Raw genomic sequence first — 20,304 nt, 5'->3', positions numbered from 1 at the left:
CTGCGCGTAATCGTGACATGGCTTGTCATACATGTGGTGGCAAGGGTCACTTCAAGAGAGATTGTCCTAACCGCAAAGTCATGATTATCAATGAGGACAATGAATACGAGACTGGAGATGATGTTGATCCTAATGCTCCAGAAGATAATGACTATGACACTGATGGTGAAGATGCATATCCGTCTGATGCTCGCACCATTGTTGTGTCGCAGCGTGCTCTTAATGTGTTGCCTAGTGCATCTACTCAGCGCTGCAATTTATTCAAAACAAAGGCTTTAGTTGGTCCTGACAAGGCTTGCAAGGTCATTATTGATGGCGGGAGTTGCCGCAATTTAGCAAGCAAGGAGTTGTGTACCAAGCTGAAGTTGAAGTATCTACCGCACCCGCATCCATACTATATTCAGTTGTTGAGCGACAATGGTGAGATGAAGGTAAACCACATGGTGCGTGTTGAGTTTGTTATTGGACCGTACAAGGATTGCATTGATTTTGATGTCGTTCCTATGACGGTGTGCCACCTTCTATTGGGTCGGCCTTGGCTCTATGACCGTTCTGTGCAATACAATGGCCGTGCCAATACATATCACTTGGAGTTCAAGGGCAAGAAAATTAATTTACAGCCTATGACACCACAGCAAATTGTCAATGAGTTTCGTCAGAAAGTTGAAGTCAACTTGGAGGATGCTTCTTTAGATAGGCGAGAGAATTGTAATGTTGTGAGTGATATAACAAAAAGTGAGAGAGTGAATTCCTTAGTCTCATTAGCCACCAAAGAAGACATGAGAGAATTTAGTGAGGATCCTACAGCCATGCCTCTTGTGCTCTTGTACAGGGGTACGGTTTTGGTTTCTAACGACATGACCCCTCTTCCTCTTGGTGTTTCTAATGTTTTGCAGGAATTTGGTGACGTGTTTCTGGATGAGGTACCCGCAGGACTTCCACCATTGCGAGGTATTGAGCATCAAATCGACTTGATTCCCTGATGTCTACGTTCCCCCTCCTTTCCTGTAGACAGTGTTGGGCCTCCAAGAGCAGAGGTTTGTAGAACAGCAGCAAGTTTTCCCTTAAGTGGATCACCCAAGGTTTATCGAACTCAGGGAGGAAGAGGTCAAAGATATCCCTCTCATGCAACCCTGCAACCACAAAGCAAGAAGTCTCTTGTGTCCCCAACACACCTAATAGGTGCACTAGTTCGGCGAAGAGATAGTGAAATACGAATTGGTATGAATAAGTATGAGCAGTAGCAACGGTGCCAGAAAATAGCTTGCTGGCGTGTAGTTGATGGTGGTAGTATTGCAGCAGTAGTAACGCAGTAAAACAGTAAACAAGCAGTAGTAACGCAGCAGTAGTAAACAAGTAGCGATAGCAGTATTTAGGAGCAAGGCCTAGGGATTACACTTTCACTAGTGGACACTCTCAACATTGATCACATAACAGAATAGATAAATGCATACTCTACACTTTTGTTGGATGATGAACACATTGCGTAGGATTACTCGAACCCTCAATGCCGGAGTTAACAAGCTCCACAATAATGCTCATATTTTAGTAACCTTATAGTGTAAGATAGATCAAAAGACTAAACCAAGTACTAGCATAGCATGCACACTGTCACCTTCATGCATATGTAGGAGGAATAGATCACATCAATATTATCATAGCAATAGTTAACTTCGCAATCTACAAGAGATCATGATCATAGCATAAACCAAGTACTAACACGGTGCACACACTGTCACCTTTACACACGTGCAGGAGGAATAGAACTACTTTAATAACTTTGCTAGAGTAGCACATAGATAAATTGTGATACAAACTCATATGAATCTCAATCATGTAAAGCAGCTCATGAGATTATTGTATTGAGGTACATGGGAGAGATGAACCACATAGCTACCGGTACAGCCTCGAGCCTCGATGGAGAACTACTCCCTCCTCATGGGAGCAGCAGCGGTGATGAAGATGGCGGTGGAGATGGCAGCGGTGTCGATGGAGAAGCCTTCCGGGGGCACTTCCCCGCTCCGGCAGCGTGCCGGAACAGAGATCCTGTCCCCCAGATCTTGGCTTCGCGATGGCGGCGGCTCTGGAAGGTTTTCGTGGGTTTCGTCAATCGGTGTAGGGTTTTCTGATCCAGGGGCTTCTTATAGGCGGAGAGGCGGCGCAGGAAGGTCGAAGGGGGGCCCACACCCTAGGGGGGCGCGCCCCCCCCCCTAGGCCGCGCCGGGGTGTGGTGTGGTGGCCCTGCCACCCTTCTCTGGCGGTTCTCGTGTGTTCTGGATGCTTCCGATGAAAATAGGAACTTGGGCGTTGATTTCGTCCGATTCCGAGAATATTTCGTTACTAGGATTTCTGAAACCAAAAACAGCAGAAAACAGGAACTGGCACTTCGGCATCTTGTTAATAGGTTAGTTCCAGAAAATGCACGAATATGACATAAAGTGTGCATAAAACATGTAGATAACATCAATAATGTGGCATGGAACATAAGAAATTATCGATACGTCGGAGACGTATCAGCATCCCCAAGCTTAGTTCTGCTCGTCCCGAGCAGGTAAAACGATAACAAAGATAATTTCTGGAGTGACATGCCATCATAACCTTGATCATACTATTTGTAAAGCATATGTAGTGAATGCAGCGATCAAAACAATGTGTATGACATGAGTAAACAAGTGAATCATATAGCAAAGACTTTTCATGAATAGCACTTCAAGACAAGCATCAATAAGTCTTGCATAAGAGTTACTCATAAAGCAATAAATTCTTGGTAAAGGTATTGAAGCAACACAATGGAAGATTAAGTTTCAGCGGTTGCTTTCAACTTGTAACATGTATATCTCATAGATAGTTGTCAATGCAGAGCAATATAACAAATGCAATAAGCAAGTATGTAGGAATCAATGCACAGTTCACACAAATGTTTGCTTCTTGAGGTGGAGAGAAATAGGTGAACTGACTCAACAATAAAAGTAAAAGAATGGTCCTTCAAAGAGGAAAGCATCGATTGCTATATTTGTGCTAGAGCTTTGATTTTGAAAACATAAAGAGAGCATAAAAATAAAGTTTTGAGAGGTGTATGTTGTTGTCAACGAATGGTAGCGGGTACTCTAACCCCCTCGCCAGGCAAACCTTCAAAGAGCGGCTCCCATTTTATTTTATTTTGGGTGGCACTCCTTCCAACCTTTCTTTCACAAACCATGGCTAACCGAATCCTCGGGTGCCTGCCAACAATCTCATACCATGAAGGAGTGCCTTTTTATTTTAGTTTTATTATGATGACACTCCTCCCAACCTTTGCTTACACAAGCCATGGCTAACCGAATCCTTCGGGTGCCGTCCAACAATCACATACCATGGAGGAGTGTCTATTTTTGTTAATTAATTTGGGACTGGGAATCCCATTGCCAGCTCTTTTTGCAAAATTATTGGATAAGCGGATGAAGCCACTAGTCCATTGGTGAAAGTTGCCCAACAAGATTGAAAGATAAACACCACATACTTCCTCATGAGCTATAAAACATTGACACAAACCAGAGGTGATAAATTTTGAATTGTTTAAAGGTAGCACTCAAGCAATTTACTTTGGAATGGCGGAGAAATACCATGTAGTAGGTAGGTATGGTGGACACAAATGGCATAGTGGTTGGCTCAAGGATTTGGATGCATGAGAAGTATTCCCTCTCGATACAAGGTTTAGGCTAGCAAGGCTTATTTGAAACAAACACAAGGATGAACCGGTGCAGCAAAACTCACATAAAAGACATATTGAAAACATTATAAGACTCTACACCGTCTTCCTTGTTGTTCAAACTCTTTACTAGAAATTATCTAGACCTTAGAGAGACTAATTATGCAAACCAAATTTTAGCATGCTCTATGTATTTCTTCATTAATGGGTGCAAAGTATATGATGCAAGAGCTTAAACATGAGCACAACAATTGCCAAGTATCACATTACCCAAGACATTTATAGCAATTACTACATGTATCATTTTCCAATTCCAACCATATAACAATTTAACGAAGAGGAAACTTCGCCATGAATATTATGAGCTAAGAACACATGTGTTCATACGAACCAGCGGAGCGTGTCTCTCTCCCACACAAGCATGATGTAATCCAATTTATTCAAACAAAAACAAAAACAAAAGCACACAGATGCTCCAAGTAAAGCACATAAGATGTGACCGAATAAAAATATAGTTTCAAGAGAAGGAACCTGATAATTTGTCGATGAAGAAGGGGATGCCTTGGGCATCCCCAAGCTTAGACGCTTGAGTCTTCTTGATATATGCAGGGGTGAACCACCGGGTGCATCCCCAAGCTTAGAGCTTTCACTCTTCTTGATCATAGTATATCATCCTCCTCTCTTGACCCTTGAAAACTTCCTCCACACCAAACTCGAAACAACTCATTAGAGGGTTAGTGCACAATAAAAATTAACATATTCAGAGGTGACACAATCATTCTTAACACTTCTGGACATTGCATAATGCTACTGGACATTAGTGGATCAAAGAAATTCATCCAACATAGCAAAAGAGGCAATGCGAAATAAAAGGCAGAATCTGTCAAAACAGAACAGTTCGTATTGACGAATTTTAAAATGGCACCAGACTTGCTCAAATGAAAATGCTCAAATTGAATGAAAGTTGCGTACATATCTGATGATCATGCACGTAAATTGGCTTAATTTTCTGAGCTACCTACAGGGAGGTAGACCCAGATTCGTGACAGCAAAGAAATCTGGAACTGCGCAGTAATCCAAATCTAGTACTTACTTTACTATCAAAGACTTTACTTGGCACAACAAAACACAAAACTAAGATAAGGAGTGGTTGCTACAGTAGTAAACAACTTCCAAGACACAAATATAAAACAAAGTACTGTAGCAAAATAACACATGGGTTATCTCCCAAGAAGTTCTTTTCTTTATAGCCATTAAGATGGGCTCAGCAGTTTTAATGATGCACTCGCAAGAAATAGTATTTGAAGCAAAAGGGAGCATCAAGAGGCAAATTCAAAACATATTTAAGTCTAACATGCTTCCTATGCAAAGGAATCTTGTAAATAAACAAGTTCATGAAGAGCAAAGTAACAAGCATAGGAAGATAAAACAAGTGTAGCTTAAAAAATTTCAGCACATAGAGAGGTGTTTTAGTAACATGAAAATTTCTACAACCATATTTTCCTCTCTCATAATAATTTTCAGTAGCAACATGAGCAAACTCAACAATATAACCATCACATAAAGCATTCTTATCATGAGTCTCATGCATAAAATAATTACTCTCCACATAGGCATAATCAATTTTATTAGTTGTAGTGGGAGCAAATTCAACAAAGTAGCTATCATTATTATTCTCATTATCAAATATAGGAGGCATAGTATAATCACAACAAAATTTACTCTCCATAGTAGGTGGCACCAAAAGACCACTATCATTATCATCATAAATAGGAGGCAAAGTATCATCAAAGAAAATTTTCTCCTCAATGCTTGGGGGACTAAAAATATCATGCAAACCAGCTTCCCCAAGCTTAGAACTTTCTATATCATTATCAACAATGGTGTTCAAAGCGTTCATACTAATATTACTACCAGCATGCAAATAAGATTTCATAGGTTTTTTAATTTTCGTATCAAACAATCCATGTTTTAAATCAGGAAATAGAACAAGAAGCTCATTGTTGTCCATTATGCCAAACTAGTGTAAACAAGAAACAAAAAGATGCAATTGCAGGATCTAAAGGAAATAGCTTCGAGCACAAACACGATGGCGCCAGAAAAGTACTTTACCTGAAACCGAAGTATGAGTGCCTTTTACCTTTCCTCCCCGGCAACGGCGCCAGAAAAGTGCTTGATGTCTACGTTCCCCCTCCTTTCCCGTAGACAGTGTTGGGCCTCCAAGAGCAGAGGTTTGTAGAACAGCAGCAAGTTTTCCCTTAAGTGGATCACCCAAGGTTTATCGAACTCAGGGAGGAAGAGGTCAAAGATATCCCTCTCATGCAACCCTGCAACCACAAAGCAAGAAGTCTCTTGTGTCCCCAACACACCTAATAGGTGCACTAGTTCGGCGAAGAGATAGTGAAATACAGGTGGTATGAATAAGTATGAGCAGTAGCAACGGTGCCAGAAAATAGCTTGCTGGCGTGTAGTTGATGGTGGTAGTATTGCAGCAGTAGTAACGCAAAGAAACAAGAAACAAGCAGTAGTAACGCAGCAGTAGTAAACAAGTAGCGATAGCAGTATTTAGGAGCAAGGCCTAGGGATTACACTTTCACTAGTGGACACTCTCAACATTGATCACATAACAGAATAGATAAATGCATACTCTACACTTTTGTTGGATGATGAACACATTGCGTAGGATTACTCGAACCCTCAATGCCGGAGTTAACAAGCTCCACAATAATGCTCATATTTTAGTAACCTTATAGTGTAAGATAGATCAAAAGACTAAACCAAGTACTAGCATAGCATGCACACTGTCACCTTCATGCATATGTAGGAGGAATAGATCACATCAATATTATCATAGCAATAGTTAACTTCGCAATCTACAAGAGATCATGATCATAGCATAAACCAAGTACTAACACGGTGCACACACTGTCACCTTTACACACGTGCAGGAGGAATAGAACTACTTTAATAACTTTGCTAGAGTAGCACATAGATAAATTGTGATACAAACTCATATGAATCTCAATCATGTAAAGCAGCTCATGAGATTATTGTATTGAGGTACATGGGAGAGATGAACCACATAGCTACCGGTACAGCCTCGAGCCTCGATGGAGAACTACTCCCTCCTCATGGGAGCAGCAGCGGTGATGAAGATGGCGGTGGAGATGGCAGCGGTGTCGATGGAGAAGCCTTCCGGGGGCACTTCCCCGCTCCGGCAGCGTGCCGGAACAGAGATCCCGTCCCCGGATCTTGGCTTCGCGATGGCGGCGGCTCTGGAAGGTTTTCGTGGGTTTCGTCAATCGGTGTAGGGTTTTCTGATCCAGGGGCTTCTTATAGGCGGAGAGGCGGCGCAGGAAGGTCGAAGGGGGGCCCACACCCTAGGGGGGCGCGCCCCCCCCCTAGGCCGCGCCGGGGTGTGGTGTGGTGGCCCTGCCACCCTTCTCTGGCGGTTCTCGTGTGTTCTGGATGCTTCCGATGAAAATAGGAACTTGGGCGTTGATTTCGTCCGATTCCGAGAATATTTCGTTACTAGGATTTCTGAAACCAAAAACAGCAGAAAACAGGAACTGGCACTTCGGCATCTTGTTAATAGGTTAGTTCCAGAAAATGCACGAATATGACATAAAGTGTGCATAAAACATGTAGATAACATCAATAATGTGGCATGGAACATAAGAAATTATCGATACGTCGGAGACGTATCATTCCCGGAGCTTCGCTACCCAATCGGACACCATATAAAACGAACCCCGAAGAGACGAAGGAGATACAGAAACAAGTACAAGCGCTACTCGACAAAGGTTATATCCGCATAAGCCTTAGTCCTTGTGCTGTTCCTGTTATTCTTGTTCCTAAGAAAGATGGTACATGGCGTATGTGCGTAGATTGTAGAGCTATAAACAATATCACTATTCGATATCGTCACCCTATTCCCCGTTTAGAGGATATGTTAGATGAATTGAGTGGTGCTGCTGTGTTCTCTAAAATTGATTTGCATAGTGGTTATCATCAAATTAGGATGAAAGAAGGGGATGAGTGGAAAACCGCCTTTAAAACAAAATTTGGTTTATATGAGTGGTTAGTAATGCCTTTTGGTTTAACTAATGCACCTAGCACTTTCATGAGACTGATGAACCATGTTTTGCGTGATTTTATTGGCAAGTTTGTGGTTGTGTATTTTGATGACATATTAATTTACAGGCGCAATGAATCTGATCATATTATACATATTCGACATGTTTTGCAAGTGTTGCGTGATAGTAAACTCTATGGTAATCTTGAGAAGTGCACATTTTGCAAAGATAAGGTCATATTTTTAGGTTATGTTGTCTCTAAGCATGGAGTAGAAGTAGATGTGTCTAAAATTGAAGCTATTCAAAATTGGCCTACTCCCATGAATGTGAGTCAAGTAAGAAGTTTTCATGGTCTAGCTGGATTTTATCGCCGTTTTGTGCCCAATTTTTCTACTATTGCTGCACCTTTGAATGAATTGACTAAAAAGGGTGTTGCATTTGAGTGGGGCATTGCCCAAGATCATGCTTTTGATGAACTGAAACGATTGTTAACTTCTGCACCGTTGCTTGCACTTCCTGATTTTAATAAGCAATTTGAGATTGAATGTGATGCTAGTGGTATTGGAATTGGTGGTGTGTTGATGCAAGAGGGTCGCTCAATTGCATATTTTTCTGAGAAACTTTCTGGTGCTAAGTTGAACTATCCAATATATGATAAAGAATTGTATGCTTTAATTAGAGTTCTTGAGGTTTGGCAATATTATTTGTGGCCAAAAGAATTTATCATACATTCTGATCATGAAGCTTTGAAATATCTGAAAGTCCAATCTACTTTGCATAGGCGTCTTGCTAAGTGGGTTGAGTTCATTGAGTCTTTTCCGTACATTATTAAGCATAAGAAGGGAAAAGATAACATTGTTGCTGATGCTCTATCTAGGAAGAATATGCTATTAACTCAACATGATGTTAAAATTCCTGGATTAGAAGTGCTATGTGATTTATATGCTACGGATCATGATTTTGCTGAACCATATCGCTTATGTGCTCTTGGTAAAGCATGGGAAAAATATCACATACATGATGGGTTCTTGGTTCGAGCTAACAAACTATGTGTTCCAGAATCGTCTGTGCGTTTGCTCTGATTACAGGAATCACATGCTGGAGGTTTGATGGGTCACTTTGGGCGTGAGAAGATGCTACTCATGCTCGCTGATCATTTTTATTGGCCAAAGATGAGGCGGGATGTGGACAGGTATGTGAAGAGGTGCATTACTTGCAACAAGTCCAAGTCCAAGCTGAAGCCTCACGGTTTGTATACTCCATTACCGGCACCTACTACACCTTGGGAAGATAATAGTATGGATTTTGTGTTGGGATTGCCACGTACTAAAAGAGGCCATGATTCTATATTTGTGGTAGTGGACAGATTTTCTAAAATGTCACACTTTATTGCCTGCCACAAAAGCGACGATGCGTCGCATATTGCTAACCTGTTTTTCAGGGAGATCGTTCGACTACATGGAGTCCCGAAGACTATTGTTTCTGATCGTGATATGAAGTTCATGAGCTACTTCTGGAAGACACTTTGGGGAAAGCTAGGGACAAAGCTACTGTTCAGTACTACTTGTCATCCCCAAACTGATGGTCAAACTGAGGTGGTGAATCGAACCTTGTCACAACTGTTGAGATCCATGATCAAGAAGAACCTGAAGGAGTGGGAAGAGTGTTTGCCGCATGTAGAGTTTGCTTACAACAGGGCGGTACATTCTACCACGGAGCTATGTCCTTTTTAGGTGGTGTATGGTTTTAAACCCATTACTCCACTTGACTTGTTGCCTTTGCCCATACATGAGAGAGTTAATATGGAGGCATCCAAGAGGGCAGATTTTGTGCGAAAAATCCATGTGAAGACAGAAGAGTTGATAGAGAAGAAAGGCAAGAGCAATGCTGCAAGGATGAATAAGAAGCGCAAAAAGATGTTGTTCAAGCCTGGTGATATGGTCTGGGTACATTTTCGCAAGGATAGGTTCCCGAAGCTGCAGACGTCTAAGTTGAAGCCTCGTGGTGCTGGTCCTTACAAAGTGCTTGCCAAGATCAATGATAATGCATACTCAATAGATCTTCCAGTTGATGAGTTTGGTGTCAGTAATTCTTTCAATGTTGCTGATTTGACACCATATAACGGAGAAAACCTTGGAGCGTCGGGGTCGACGCCTTTTGAAGGGGGGGGGGGGGGGGAGATGATGAGGACATCCCTACTACACCACTACCTCCGTCATTGATAGATGAAGATGAATCTGCTGTGAAGCTCAAGTCCAATGAAGTTCGGATTGGACCAATTACAAGGGCTCGTGCGAAGCTACTTAAACAACAGGTGAACTTGTTTCTAAACGGTACTTTGATTGATGAGACTTTATACTGCCTAAGTCCTATTACTTATGTATCATCAGGTATCAAAAGGAGACGAGCATCGCACGAGGAGTAGAGGAGCAGCTGGACATGAAGACGGACGTCAAGATGGACGTGAAGCTGAACATGGAGCTGGACATGAAGATATCTCATGGACGCGCGAGGGAGGAGCGAGAGGCATGCGCGAGAGGAGAAGTCGACGTCCAGGCCGGTCCAGCACCCGGTTAGGCCGGCCTCCAGACCGGCCAGCCCGGTCTCTGGCCCGGTTGACCGGTCGCCAACCGGACGCATCGTACCGAAGCCAAACCGGACGAACTTTTGCGAAGTTTCCGGTTGCCGCCCGGTTGACCGGATGCTAGACCGGCCGGCCCGGTCCCTGGCCCGGTTGACCGGATTCCAGACCGGATCCGTCCGAGTCTGTCTCGACCAGATCTATTCTGGGTCGGTTATTCTTGTATCTTTTCGACCAGAACTCGTCCCGGACGCATATATAAGTGCCCAGGACGCCCCCCCTAGCTATTTTAGACCACGTTTAAGATAAACCCTAGTTCTTAGTTGTTTGCTCAAGCAAAACTATTGAATCCCTACACCATATTGCTTGATATTGTGTAGATCCTGAAAAAGTCTTGTGTGATCTGCTGTTCCATTGGGAATTAGACGGTTGCAACTTACCGCTTCGTGGTCGGCGGCTACGTGCGCAAGTGTGTGGAGTTGCGAATATCTTGCAGGGTTGAGAGCTGTTGCATTGGCGACAGGGACCAATCGAGAGATCTCGTTGCGTCATACAAGTTATCATCCACTACATCGTCGTGTTCCTCCGTTGCCGTCACCCCGTGATCATCATCACCACCGTTGCTTACTGAGAAGATCGGGCCACCCCATATCAGAAGACCAGAAACTTTCAAAATGTTGTAGCAAAAATTATGTGGCATCATTTGATCATTTCACATATATCACTGAACATAACTTTTAATGTTTGAAACATTTTGTAAACCATTTCAAAACAGAGGAAGATTTACATATTGTTAGGGTTTCCCCTTTAATTTTAAATGCGGAAAATTCTTAGTGGAATTTACATGATGCTCATGAATGCATTTGTTCCTAATTACAAACATGGGATGTTACAACCCACCAGGTTGCTTATGTGTCTGCCACACATAACATTATGTTCCATTTTCAAATGATGTTTTGGTGGATAGGATTAAGGAAAACTAGAGCAGCCACCAGATGCTTATGTATCTGGCTTCTCGTAGCATCAGTGATTTAATTTTGTGATTTTCAAATGATGTTTTGGTGAACAGGACTAACGATAACACAAGCAAAGGGAAAGAGAACATGAATCGAATATCATCTTCAAAAGTTCTTCCACAACAAAAGGTTATTTCCATGAATATCATTGATCAAAGGAATTTCAAAATCCTATATTTTGATCCTATTACATTAAGAATTCAATCTTGCTTTATAGTATGCTTACATTCAGCTAAGAATATAATCTCTTACAATCAGATGTTGGGAATTCTTGGGCATATAATTTTTTTTTTGCTTTATTGTTCCTAATGTATGGTTTTTACCTAATGTTCGATGAAAGGATGACTCCTTCCCTCCATCATGGTCAACCTGGGAACGCAATTCAGCAGCATCAGATTTCTTCAAAGCAAAATTCTGCAAATCATTTGCTCCATCAGCAACAACCCTATCACCAGCACTGCAATAAAGTGCTTCCACAGGAGGGTGCAACGAGAACTTCTAGGACAGAGTTTAGTACCTATCAGGTTCCCTCCATCCAACATGTCAAACCAGAGAAAACAATTCATCAGCAAATACTGTCAAGGCCTACCCCTGCACAGCAAAGCTTGAAGCACCCAACACAACACAACAATCATATGCCTGCTTCTGCACATCATATGTACAAGCACCTACAGGACCACAATAATCATCACCAACACAACAAGGTGCTTCCGCAGGAGGATACAACAAGAACTTTCAGCATACTTGATAAGGCCCCTTGCCTTAAGCATGGAGGAATAGGGAATGAGATGCCACTGGAGAAAATATTGAAGCCAACTCCCATAAAACAGATCAGAAACCAGCCACAACCTCTCAAACATCAGCATCAAAATGCAGTGCTTCTGCAGAAGGGTACAAAGAAGGAAACTTACATAGTAGATTCCATCGATAACCGCAATTACCATCGAACTGAATCCGGTCAGACCCCTTGTATTCAACACATGGGAGCAGCGAATGCCAGGCAGCAGAACATACCATCAAAGCCGACACTTCCACAGCTAACAAAAAACCCACCAAGGTACCCCAAGCATGGAAACACACACCAGCATGGCTACAATGGTCATCGACATGGTCAGGTTGATCACCAATGGCATCATCCTCTTAGGCCTAGCAATAAGAATTTATGTTCAACAAACCTAGTAGAGGACTACGATGATCAAGGGCAAATGACTCAAGAGCAGTATCCTCAAGTGCGACGTCACCAGAATCATCAGACCCAAAAGATCCATCATTAGAATCGCCACGATAGCCGGAGAATGAATCACAACCAGTATCATCCCCAAGAGAACTATCATCAGAATTACTGGTACTCCTAGCAGTTTCCGCCACTAAAGCCATGTTCCCAGTAGTTTCCACAGCTGAAGCCATGCGCCCAGTAGTTTCCACCGTTGAAGCCGTGCCACTACTATCAACGAGGGTTGTGGTGCCCCTATGAAGAAAACTGCAAGTTCTCCCATGACAATTAAAGAATGTTGACTGAGGTAGTATACCTTGTGCAGTCAATCTCATCAATAATTTTATAGGCGAACAATCGAGAATTGTTTTATCAAGTACAATCGAGAATTTAAAGGTGAACACTGTTGTTTACCCCTTTGGTCAGTCGACTTGTGTTGGCAAGTCACAGTAAGACTACACGTTGGTACACCTTTATTTTTTTTACTTCTTTGTTTTGATTCATCACGCTCTTGTATCAGATAATTTGGTACCATGTGGTGCCCTACAGTTTTGTGACATCCTACATACCAGATTGATGGATGTTAAATGTGGAGGCTTGGTCCATGAATATGGTTAATAAATGGATTCTGCGACAAAAAAAACTCCATGAAAAAATGTACATTTTCCAAACATGTGACAAATAGGGGAAATTATTGACACCATATTTCGCTGTCTTAGGTAAGTTTTGGCTTGTTGTGCTATGGATTGTTAGTTTGAAGTTTCATTGTGGAGAAGCAGTTCTTGTTGTTCCTCTTACATTTCCACGGATTCATTTAGATAACGGGAATTTTTAGGACCTTGGTACTCATATTACTTATTCTGGCTGCAAATTATATAATGTACAAAACGGTTTTTCAGTTCCTTTTTTCATAGGTATATTAAAAAGTTTGTAACCTACAAAGAAATAACAAGTTACGAATGAACAGTCTTAAGGATACTTCTCCGTACCAACATATTTGTAACTTAAAGGTCGGTACACAGTGTATTAATACCGGACTAAGTATTATCGAGTTCAGGGATATCCTGGTCCAGAAAATGCCGGTTAGTCAAAACATGCCTATTTGCTGTCTGCACAAAGAAAGAAAATACATGCAATGTGTAAACGTCACATGACTTACCCGCAAAAAAAAACATTAATGTTTTGAATAAAATTATGTACGTGCACAACATAACCTATGTTAATAAAAAAGGTTGAAACTTGCAATAGTCAGCCCGCTCCCATCGATAACCAACGTTTTTTCTTCACCCACAAAAAAAAGTTGGTCGTAGATGGTACAGTTAACAGCTGCAACGCCGCAAGAACCGGAGCGGATTCTCTAAGGGTGTGTTCGGTTTCAGAATGAGGAGGAATGGGATGGAACGGTTCCGCACCTAGACCCCATTCCAGTGTTCGGTTGTGCGGAGGAACGGAACCAACTAGTTCCACAAAAAGGAATATTCCCTCTATATGCGGAACCAACCCATTCCACCAAATCGGTGGAAGGTGGAGGAACGGCTGGCTAAACAACTTTGTCAACCCACTGTCAACAAGAAAACGACATAATCTCTCCCTTGCCCCTCGTCTCTCCCTTGCCACACCGTCTGGCGGCTAGCAGGAACCACGCGCGGCGGCGACTTCGGGCGCGGCGGCTGCGGCGGATTCAGGCGCGGCGGCAGCAGCTCCAGCGCAGCGGCGGCTTCATGCGCGGCGCCCGCGGCGGATTCGAGCACGCGGCGGCGGCGCCGGTGCGCGGCAGCGGCGCTGGCGGCTTCGGGCGCGGCGGCGGCGGGGTCTTTGTGGCGGCGGCGGCGGTTCTGCGAGCGCGGCGGCGGTTCCTGCAGTCGCGGTGGCGGCGATTCTGCGAGCGGCGGCGGCGGTTCTGTGGGCGCGGCGGCGACGATTCTGCGGCGAGCTGCGGAGGTTCCCGTGGGCGCGGCGGCGGCGATTCCGGCGGCGGCGGCGACGATTCCAGGCGCAACGCGGCGGTGGTTTCGCGAACTATTGCTCGCGGCGGGCGGGCAAATCTCGCCTGGTCTTTGGACAAAACTAGTTTAGCACAAAGTAAATTCAGTTTAGGCTCAAAATTAAGCTTAGATGGAGACATTCCATTCTACCTATTTTCCTCCCAACCGAACACGCGAATGGAGTGGAATGGAACCGTTCCGTTCCAGTGGAATGGAACCATTCCATTCCATTCTATCTCATCCTACAACCGAACACACCCTAAACTTGTTGAATCGAAGTCAGACTCTGATTTAATTTGGCCACTCCTCTAACTTGTTGAACCGAAGTCAGACTCTGACTTAATTTGGCCACTCGGATTCGGCAAATCTCATACACCGATCAGGTCGGTGTGTACGGCATGCCGCACACCCTTGGTCGGGTATAGGGCCCGACCCATTTCGGTTTTTTTCTTCTTTTTCCTTTATTCTTTCTCTTTCTATTTTGTTTATTTTTCCTGTTTTTTATTTCATTTTTTCCTTTCCTTTTTTCAAATTTGTAAACCGTTCAAGTTTGTAAAATGTTCAATTTTGAAAACGGTTTAAACTTTAAATTGGTCAAAACTAAAAAAAAATTCAAATTTAAAAAATGTTCGTGTTCAAAAAATGTTCACATTTAAAATATGTTCATGTTCGAAAAATGTTTAAATTTTAAAGAAAATTCAAAAATGTTCAAATTTCAAAAATGTTTAGATTCTGAAAAATGTTTAAATTCTGAAGAAAAAATTATTTTTTTGAAAAATATTACTAAGCTTGCGCGATGCGGTGGCGCGCCAAAGCTCGCGCACGGGGATGGTGGCGGCCTCGCGCGCCACCGACTCCAACGTCGCCATGGCCACCTCGTGCAGAATCTCACGCAGGGTCACGACCTCCTTTGCCACCGCGCGCCTCCTTCATCCGACGGCGTGAATCTCGCGCACCGCGACATGGGCGGCCTCTTGCGCTGCCACCTCGACCAACTCCTCCAGCGCTTGCTTAGCTGCCGCGCCTTCTGAATGGATCGACTGTTTTAGGTCACCATCTGAATATGCCCTAGGTCCCCAAACGGCCAAGGCAGACCCGTAGAAGCCACGGTAGAAGTCGTGGCACATGTATTGCTAGCTGCGACTAGCCGAAAACTGGTCGGCGATCGAGGGCTCGGCCGGGTGCAAGCAAGAAGACGGCGACGAGCTTGCGATCTACGCCGTGGGGAAAGCAAAGCAAAGCAAAGCAAAGGTCAGAGACAGCCCGTCGCACTTTCAGACACCACGTGATGAGGTCTCGTCAGGTGTCCGTTTGACAAACCCTGCCCCGGCGATCCGGCAAACCAGAGCCACCACTCGTCCGGTCGCCGCCACGCCAACCATACGTTCCGGCGACAGAAACTTGTCGGGCCTGCAAAGCCCGTTCGTTGTGTGTCAGTCGGGACCGAACGCTGCCACGCTGAAACCGTCTGCCGTCGCCGCCCGCGGCTGCCGCGCGCGACTCGGCGCGGTCGCCATGTGGAGGCGCGCTGGGCCGCTCCAAACGCATCGGACGGACGGGGACGGACGTCGCCGGCAGGAAAACAATTCATAGCGGCCGGGCCGGGACGACAAGCCAGACACGAGCCGAGTCCAAGCCAATGAGGACGGAGTACAAGTATTTAGCCGCGCTTTGCTCTTTGTTGCGGCACCCCGTGCCAGTCAGAGTGCTCCGCCCGCCGGTCCACAGAGATAGCGTGCCACCGTAGGGTGCTCCGCCCGCCAGAGCTCGCGCGCGCGCGCAGGCGCAGAGGAACCAGGCAGGAATGGAGGGGGTGCTGCCACCGCCGCCGCCGCGGGTCACGCTCGCGGAGCAGCTCGCCGCGTCCTCCAACCTGCGCGACCTCCTCAAGCTCCGCCACGACGACGACGTCGCCGTCGGTGGTGACGGCGCGCGGCTGCAGGCGGCGGGGAGGCGCCGCACGCTCCTCGACGTCATCCGCGGCGCTGACGACGACGACGACAACCCCGCCACTCGACCGGCTCCCCCCAGCGCCACTCCCGCGACGACGGCAGCGCCGCCTCCCGTGGCGCGGCCAGGAGCGGCGTCACCCGGGCAGGGCGAGGAGAGGCGCGTGTCGCTGATGGCGCTGCTGGAGCAGGCGGAGCAGCAGTGGGCGACGGCCACGGCGAGCGGCCGCGGGGCGTGGACGCGCGTGGAGCAGGACGCGGCGGCGGAAGACGAGGAGGACACGAGGCGGGGCAGCGTGGGCGGGCGGTGCTGCGTGTGCATGTCCCGCCGCAAGGGCGCCGCCTTCGTGCCCTGCGGCCACACCTTCTGCCGCGCCTGCGCGCGCGAGGTCCGCGCCGCCCGCGGACGGTGCCCGCTCTGCAACGCCGCCATCCGCGACGTCCTCAACCTCTTCTGACGCACGCCGACTCGCCGGCGTGACTCCATTCCATATTTCCATTCCATACTCCATTCCAGCAAATAGCAGCATTCTGTGCAGATAAATTCAGGTGCTTCTTCTTCTTCATTTTCTGCTCGTACAAAACCAATACAGACGCATCATTGTCCTCCGAATCGAATTGCGAACATGCTCAATCGAATGGAATCCTCTGTTGTTTATTGCGATTCCGGTACGAACGCGTGCAGCAGGGTCCGGTCCGTGCGTCCACAGTGCCTGCGACTGTCGAGGCCATCATTGAACTCTGACCACAGTCATTCTCCACGGCTCCACTTCAGCTGTTCAACGCATAGGAAATTTCTAACCGCGGCGGCGGCGGCGGTCTCATGTCATGGCCGGAGAAGATAGATCGATAGGGACGACGACGTTGAGACGCTGCAGGCCACCTGTAACTTGTCCCGGCCTGATGCGTTCTGCTGATGTTTCAGCGGCTCGGCCGAACGGTATATCGTTAGCGGTTAGGCCAAACGACAAGGCTGTTGCTGTCGTCTCGATCGTCTCCTTCTGTCTCCAAGACTCCAATGCTGGGATGGCAGGAAAAGGGAAAAACCCACTGGGACATCGTGATAAAGCTACCCGAATGTGTTCTTGTAATCTTCTGCTATTGGACGCAACATGCGTGCACGCTCTTGCCCAGATCAGATGAGATCTGGCTGGTCAAGTGGTAGAGCTAACTTCAGCATCACACACACTATGCTACTATGCTACTCCCTCTGCTGCAAATTTGTTGGAACCAAGAAACTCCTGAATAATGCATGCAGAGAAACTAAAGCAAACCCAACAACTTGTATTAGTTTCTAAGATGAAATCAAATATAATGATGTATCACGGAAACTCAAAATAGAGGCCGAGCTACATGTACTAGCCCTTTATTTTCAAACACTCTGAATTTGTATTTTAATGTTTCAAAAAAATATGAAACAACATTCTAGAGGTAGCCAATGATGCGTACTACAAAAGTGCAAAATCCCAGCGCGAACCACTTTGTAGTCTAGGCTACATCATTGACCATCGGCCTATCCTTTTTTTTTTCTAGATTTTTTAGAACTTTCAAATAGAATGTTTGAATGTTTCGAAATATAGAATAACATGTAGCTCGAACTCCGTTTATCCACTCTCTATTTAATGAGATTGTAAGTTATCACATGGAATATGGAAGTGTGAAACAGTCGGAAGCCTCCTCGAACGCAAAAAGAGATTATGTGGTCGATATCCGCTGTTTTCGGAATGAGCTAGACTTATCGCATATTAGGCCGGCTGGATTGAGCGAGCTGCCAGCTGCAACAACCTTAAAACCGCAATTTTATATTAGTCGGTTCCGCAAGAAAAGACTGTTCCATTTCTGTTTCAACTTTCATTCTGCAAAATTATGTTTATGTTTCCAGATTTTTCTTCCGTTTTCGTTTATCCGTGGAAAATTAGGAATCTATCCGCTCCATTAATTTTCAATCCTAATGTCTAATAATATGGTCGAAAATGGATGCATTTTTTTGTTGTTGCGAAACGGTTAGTTCATATCGACGGGTCGAGCAGGCCGGACCGGATCCGGTCGGCGAGCTTATCTCATTTTGCCGTCGTCGATCGTTTGTCCTGGTGGACAAGGACAGCAAGCGTGACGGCGACGGCCTGCATGCGGCAAAGCGGCCAAACGGGGAAAAAGTCAGATGGATGGAGGAAGCTTATTAATTTACGTTTGGCTAGCACACAAAATACAAACGAAAAACAGGTGCAAGCGGCCAGATGATGATCATGCAAGCTTAACTGGCAGCTGGCTACATGCAGCGGCGACGAGACGGAGCATTCTGGCTAGCTGGTCTCTCATGACATGTAACGACGTGCCACTCAGGGTGTGTTTGGTGGACCGGGTGAGGTCAGAATCACTTTCTCACCTGAACACTGCCCGCTTCAGACTAGTTGTGGTGAGATTTTGTTGTCTGTTTGGTAGGTCGTAGCCATTGAAACATGCTGCACAGAGATTGTGTTTGGTTTGACTTCCCATGTGGGCACTGCCCACCTCCAACTATTTTACAAAAAGAACCTTGAAAAGAAATGGAAAAAGCAATCGGGTCCTCAGCTCAGCTTTACCACTCCATGGAGGTCTGGGCGTGCGGGAAGAATTCGCCGGCAGCGCTAGGCGGCGGCGCTGGGTCTTAGGAGCGCGTCGGCCGGAAGAACTGATGTACTACTGTCAGCTCTCGTTGTAAGATTTGCTGAAGAATTCTTCATCCTGGAGGAGACGTACAGAGAGCAATGGAGGTTTCAATGGATACAAGCCGCGGCCTCGTGTGGCCGCTGTGGCGTTGGCGTCGTCCCTACGGAGGCAGAGGAGGGCTCCCGTTGGCAGAGGATGGCGCGTTGAGGGAGAGACGGCGAGGGGGAGGCAGAGGCGTAGCGGGAGGAGGACCCCGTGGTTGGACGACGAGCTCGGTGGAGGAGCACGTCCTCGTGGTGCTCTAGGCGCCGCCTCGTCCCCGTGCCGCTCCAGGCGGAGGAGGTTGCCGGCGCGTCTAGGTGTGGAGGAGGAGGAGGCGGCGGTAGCGCTCCAGGCGGAGGAGGTCGCCGGCACGTAGCGGGAGGAGCCCGTGGTCGGCGAGGAGCTAGGACGGTGGAGCTCTAGCAGGATTGGGGGAAATGGGCAGAGGGGGTTGGGGTCTGGGCCTCTGGCGGTCGCGCGTTGGGCCAGCTACAGTGCTTTGCGGGGCGAGGTCAGCCCGGCTGACCTGCGAAGCTCGATTCGAGCTTCCCAACCCGACCTGGCTGAGAGCCCTTTTTCGGGTGAGTCCGGCTGCTGAGAAGGACCGACCCGGGCTACCAATCAACAATTAGGCTGTTCAGCCCAGCTGAGGTGAGATTTTCTGAGCTCACCCGGCCTACCAAACACACCCTCAGTGTACACTGTGGACCGGATGACTGTTACCAAATGTTCACCTCATGTTTTAAATAGCATCTGAAGCGAAGATGTATTGTAGGCCCATAAGAGCGTCTCTAATAGAGCCTGTAAAAACGTGAACTGAAAAATAAGAGTTGAGTTTACCGAACTTATGTTTACGGATCGAAAAACTGCTGGCGCAGAACAGAGGCCGTAATCAAAACCGTAAAACAGCCAAAGGTCGCATTTTTCTTTTTTTTCCTCCTTTTCTTTTTCCCTTCCTCTTCCCTGAGCCTGCACTAGCCGGTTTTGTTGGCCATTCCAAATCCACTTCCTGATGAGATCCTTTTGAAGGTCTTCATGCATATACGAATCTAACATGTTACGTGAAAGCGCTCGACTTGATCTCCACCTCTACGCGGCGGCCGCG

At 46.0% G+C, this 20,304-nt stretch overlaps 1 protein-coding gene across 1 annotated transcript; it reads left to right on the top strand.

The window, feature by feature from the left end:
* The first annotated feature begins 16,241 nt into the window (after window positions 1-16,241).
* On the top strand, window positions 16,242-17,755 carry LOC127298284 (uncharacterized). The gene has a single exon (XM_051328181.2). The coding sequence runs from the start codon at window positions 16,364-16,366 to the stop codon at window positions 16,964-16,966; it is 603 nt and encodes a 200-aa protein (XP_051184141.1). The 5' UTR covers window positions 16,242-16,363; the 3' UTR covers window positions 16,967-17,755.
* The last annotated feature ends 2,549 nt before the right edge of the window (window positions 17,756-20,304 follow it).

Source organism: Lolium perenne, chromosome 5 (genome assembly GCF_019359855.2).
Source record: "Lolium perenne isolate Kyuss_39 chromosome 5, Kyuss_2.0, whole genome shotgun sequence".
In the NCBI taxonomy this organism is placed as follows: Eukaryota; Viridiplantae; Streptophyta; class Magnoliopsida; order Poales; family Poaceae; genus Lolium; species Lolium perenne.
This window is presented reverse-complemented; position numbering and strand designations above follow the sequence as displayed.

Coding starts and splice junctions, on each gene's coding strand:
- LOC127298284 (XM_051328181.2), top strand. CDS start 16,364: ATGGAGGGGGTGCTGCCACCGCCGCCGCCGCGGGTCACGCTCGCGGAG.